Here is a 5817-nt window from a genome sequence, read left to right on the forward strand (position 1 = left end):
TCTTCTGTAAATGTTCGTCCGATGGAGAAATATTTTTAATAAAATTGAAGACAAAACTGTCCAAAAAGGATCACCATTTATTTTTTGTGTTCCAAGACTAACACATTCTCGGCGACTGACCTTTCTTTGTAGGCTGCTTGTCACCGGAAAATTACAGAGAGTCCTTTTAAAAAAACATAAAACACATCCAATTAAAATTACAAAAATTTCTGAAAAAGGAACTGGTGACATACAGTTGTCCTGATTACATCCATCTATACCTTCTTTTGGGGGTTTTGGCTGCTTTTTTTCCAGCCAAAACCCCCAAAAGAAGGTATAGATGGATGTAATCAGGACAACTGTATGTCACCAGTTCCTTTTTCAGAAATTTTTGTAATTTTAATTGGATGTGTTTTGTGTTTTTTTAAAAGGACTCTCTGTAATTTTCCGGTGACAAGCAGCCTACAAAGAAAGGTCAGTCGCCGAGAATGTGTTAGTCTTGGAACACAAAAAATAAATGGTGATCCTTTTTGGACAGTTTTGTCTTCAATTTTATTAAAAATATTTCTCCATCGGATGAACATTTACAGAAGAAATTAACATTTATTATGTTAATTTAAGCATACAGAAACATTGCTGTTGTTCCAGCAAAGATCTTATTTTCACTTTACCGAGTGCCTAGTAGGTATTGTGCAGATTACCTAGATACTCTGCACATTACCTAGGTAATGTGGAACAATTTTCGCAACTTTAACGGATCACCCTAGTTAATCTGCAGATTAGCCAGGTAATGTACACATTAATGGCTTTCGAGCTTTAGTGGTAACATATACATAATTTTAATGTAGATAATATACTATGACAGATTCTAGAGTCACTCACTCTGCTCTTATTTGCTGTAAAGAACTATTTGATGAGTTACTAATTGTGAATTAAAATTATCAGTTAACCCATATCATCACGTAACTTGTACTTACTTATATTTGGGTTATCAATATAAAATTTGGTAAGTGGGTTCATGTATTAGATTTCTACTGTTTTCTCTGCAATTTTATCCCAGTGGTTTTCTAATGATGGTTTTTTGTTTTTATATATTATATGAAATTTAGATTTTTATCGCTATTAACAATTAGTAGAGAATATCAATGCTATATGAACAATGTTATCTAAAATAACATTTTTAAATATTTGATACTTATTTTTTAGATCTGTAACAAGAAGTTATTACAGAGGTGCTGCAGGTGCATTATTGGTTTATGACATTACTAGGTAAATTTTCATTTTTTTAAAAGTATATTTAAAATGCTGCTTAATTTAAAATATACCTTGTGTATGAACATCACTTTAATCCAAACTTTTGTTCATTAAAAATATAACTAGCTGTTACCCGCAACTTTGCCTGCGTGGATTTTGCAAGCAAACCCCATTTATATTCAGTATTTCAACAACCATAGTAATTGATATATAACACCTACCTCTGAGAATGATGAGAATTGCTGAGAATCAAACGAACTGTTTTCAATTTGATCAATTTTCTGGAATGTTTACAATCGTTCTATAATTGAACCAATATGCAATAACAAATTCGAACTTAAAATGGCTTGAACATTTGGTTAAAAAATCAAAATGTATAAAAATATTTATAACAGTTTGAAATGTTATCAATTTAATACACCTAAGTACTCAATGAAGACTAAACGTAGTTGAAAACAAAAAATTGCATCTAAAATAGTACAGTAGAAGCCGTTCTTCAGGTTAAGCCTTAATCCTTTCCCTCTCCCCCGCGTAGGGGAATTTAAAAAAATCCCTTCTTAGTGTGCATTTTCATGACATACCCTAACTGTGTACAAAATTTCGCTTCTTTAGGTTCAATGGTTTGCTCTGGGCAATGATGGGTCAGTCAGTCAGGACAAGTAATTTTATATATTTAGATTATAATGAACTGGTACAAAACATTTTTGTAAAAACATTATCAATCATCCCCTATTTTTTCCATAGAAACGAGAATGGGTAAAACTTTCTGGAGTTTGAGATGATCTAATATTTCTTGAAGATATTGATTTTCAAACAAGGCAAAGAATGCGGATTCAATCAGATGGAACAGGGTCCCACTGTACATGAATTGTAGTAAATTATTTAAACAGACACTTGAATAGGAGGTGGATTGGATGACATGGACCAGTACAGTGGTCTACATGATTACCAGATTTGACTGTCTGACATCAGGAATATTTAAAAAATGTCTATGAACAGGAACCAACAACTAGAGAAGAAAATTCAAATAGCTTGTGCAAACTACCACAAAACATTTTATTAAAAACTATGAAACATGTTCAACAGAGAATTGGCTTATATATTTTGCAAAATGGAGATGTGAATGAACATCATTTGCCATAGAAAAAATTGTGACAGTCATTCATGTTAATTAATCATTCTGCTAAAAGATTAATTAAAATTAAAAATGCATTGCATAAATTTAGATAGCCTCCAGTTGTGACAAAAGTATTTGTATCAGTTCATTATTTAAAGAAAAAGAATGATTCCACCAAATAATAATTTTTTTTATGAAGTTCATAGATATACACAGATAAACATGCATAAGATGTAGTAGTATTGTAAAAGTTTAAACACACTTAAAAGATGCATTTATCAGAAGTTATAAGAAAATGCTGATAAAAGTTTGTTCATTTGTGATGTAGAATCATAATATGCAATAAAAAAAATGGAGATTTCCATTTAAGAAAATCCAATTCACTTCATTTTCACCAATTTTAGCACTGATGAAACTGATAGCCCTCCTTGTGGCCTCCTTGAAGCCATTGAATTTTTTATTCAATTTTTTTGTAGTATGCTTATTTTTTTTGAATTATTCCAATTTATTAAAATGGACCACCTTGTATATACCTCAACCCAATTCAATGAGTAATATAATTTTGAAGTTCCAGAAACACATTGCACAGTTGTGTTATTAGTTTCACTCTGAGAATTTTACACGGTTGTTTTAAGAATTTTTAAAAGAAGTTTGTTTTTATTGATTTTTGTGAACTTTTGGAAAGTGTTTTCTTTATAGATGGCATAGTTTCTCTCCTTATGCCCAGTCTTCCAGTTCATAGTTTATCATTAATGGAATATGTCTCTTTGAACTTAATATGAAAAATAATGTACGAAAAAAAGTGATTTTTTTTTTATAAGAGTTTATTTTGATAATAAAAATAACGATAATTATGTAGATGTATTTATATGCTACAATTTAATGTGGTTAACTCAGTAGCATATAACCTGTATCACTACATACACTGTACCGCTGAAGCAGTATGCAGTTCAGAACATGTTGCTTCAAATTTTTTCCCTCCACCCTTTCTTTCATTTCATTTCCATTAATAATTCTTTATAAATGTTGTTATAAAATAAGTGAAACAGAACAAATAGAATATATGGAATATTTATTCTGTTTGCTCTGTTTGGCTGAATCTCCTAAATGTGAATAGTTGTCAAACACTCAAAATATTTTATTATTACTTGATAAATAAAATAAAAACTGAATGAAACAATAAAAAGATTATGTTAATAATCTTGAAAATTTAGTGTTAATATCCAATGATATTGGTTTGAGAATAGATTGCTTAGATCTTGTTCACTGTAAAGAATTAATATATGATTTCAATTGAAGTTGATTTCTATTTCTCTAAGAGGAATTATATAGGGTGAGGTATTGGTAACTTACCAGCCTTTAAGATGCAAATTTAAATAGGAGAGTATAATAATATCAATAAGAGTGGATTGATGCATAGAAAATGAATGGGAAAGAACTAAAGGTGAGACAATGCTGTATATATGTTTAATAATGATTTCAGGAAAAATTTCAATGGCAGATGCAAAGGATTTTCATGTTTTCTAAAGATGCTCTTAATAACTAACCTGCACTTGTTTTCAAATTGATTTTTAAATTCAGATAATCCACAAGTTAATTGCATGAAAATATAGTAATTAAATAGTTGATATTATTAACCAGCAAATAACATCCAAACTATAAATGAAAGTCCAGAAATCTGTATAAATAAAATTCTGTGTCCAGTCAAAGAAGGGAAGGGGGAAAAAATTTGAGTTAATGTATTCCTGCAATCTGGATGATAAAATTGAATATAGTATTTTCAATTAAAATTTTAATATATATATGTTACAGTCAAAACCCGTTTTTAGTTAGAACGCGTTTTAACTAGTTGAAACTAGTTTATACTGAATGTCTTTGTTAAAACCCGTTTTGTCTAGTTGAAACTAGTTTATACTGAATGTCTTTGTTAAAACCCGTTTTGTCTAGTTGAAACTAGTTTATACTGAATGTCTTTGTTAAAACCCGTTTTGTCTAGTTGAAACTAGTTTATACTGAATGTCTTTGTTAAAACCCGTTTTGTCTAGTTGAAACTAGTTTATACTGAATGTCTTTGTTAAAACCCGTTTTGTCTAGTTGAAACTAGTTTATACTGAATGTCTTTGTTAAAACCCGTTTTGTCTAGTTGAAACTAGTTTATACTGAATGTCTTTGTTAAAACCCGTTTTGTCTAGTTGAAACTAGTTTATACTGAATGTCTTTGTTAAAACCCGTTTTGTCTAGTTGAAACTAGTTTATACTGAATGTCTTTGTTAAAACCCGTTTTGTCTAGTTGAAACTAGTTTATACTGAATGTCTTTGTTAAAACCCGTTTTGTCTAGTTGAAACTAGTTTATACTGAATGTCTTTGTTAAAACCCGTTTTGTCTAGTTGAAACTAGTTTATACTGAATGTCTTTGTTAAAACCCGTTTTGTCTAGTTGAAACTAGTTTATACTGAATGTCTTTGTTAAAACCCGTTTTGTCTAGTTGAAACTAGTTTATACTGAATGTCTTTGTTAAAACCCGTTTTGTCTAGTTGAAACTAGTTTATACTGAATGTCTTTGTTAAAACCCGTTTTGTCTAGTTGAAACTAGTTTATACTGAATGTCTTTGTTAAAACCCGTTTTGTCTAGTTGAAACTAGTTTATACTGAATGTCTTTGTTAAAACCCGTTTTGTCTAGTTGAAACTAGTTTATACTGAATGTCTTTGTTAAAACCCGTTTTGTCTAGTTGAAACTAGTTTATACTGAATGTCTTTGTTAAAACCCGTTTTGTCTAGTTGAAACTAGTTTATACTGAATGTCTTTGTTAAAACCCGTTTTGTCTAGTTGAAACTAGTTTATACTGAATGTCTTTGTTAAAACCCGTTTTGTCTAGTTGAAACTAGTTTATACTGAATGTCTTTGTTAAAACCCGTTTTGTCTAGTTGAAACTAGTTTATACTGAATGTCTTTGTTAAAACCCGTTTTGTCTAGTTGAAACTAGTTTATACTGAATGTCTTTGTTAAAACCCGTTTTGTCTAGTTGAAACTAGTTTATACTGAATGTCTTTGTTAAAACCCGTTTTGTCTAGTTGAAACTAGTTTATACTGAATGTCTTTGTTAAAACCCGTTTTGTCTAGTTGAAACTAGTTTATACTGAATGTCTTTGTTAAAACCCGTTTTGTCTAGTTGAAACTAGTTTATACTGAATGTCTTTGTTAAAACCCGTTTTGTCTAGTTGAAACTAGTTTATACTGAATGTCTTTGTTAAAACCCGTTTTGTCTAGTTGAAACTAGTTTATACTGAATGTCTTTGTTAAAACCCGTTTTGTCTAGTTGAAACTAGTTTATACTGAATGTCTTTGTTAAAACCCGTTTTGTCTAGTTGAAACTAGTTTATACTGAATGTCTTTGTTAAAACCCGTTTTGTCTAGTTGAAACTAGTTTATACTGAATGTCTTTGTTAAAACCCGTTTTGTCTAGT

At 29.9% G+C, this 5817-nt stretch overlaps 1 protein-coding gene across 1 annotated transcript in view; it reads left to right on the forward strand.

Moving 5' to 3' along the window:
- Positions 1–5817, forward strand: part of LOC111620174 (ras-related protein Rab-4B) — a 56938-nt gene that overhangs the window by 41058 nt on the left and 10063 nt on the right. The window contains exon 4 of the mRNA XM_023362059.1: positions 1186–1248. Coding sequence (XP_023217827.1) covers positions 1186–1248 — 63 coding nt within the window. The remainder of the gene's footprint in view (positions 1–1185; positions 1249–5817) is intronic.

The sequence above is a fragment of the Centruroides sculpturatus genome, unplaced genomic scaffold (assembly GCF_000671375.1).
Source record: "Centruroides sculpturatus isolate CEXI.00-Female unplaced genomic scaffold, Cexi_2.0 scaffold202, whole genome shotgun sequence".
In the NCBI taxonomy this organism is placed as follows: domain Eukaryota; kingdom Metazoa; phylum Arthropoda; class Arachnida; order Scorpiones; family Buthidae; genus Centruroides; species Centruroides sculpturatus.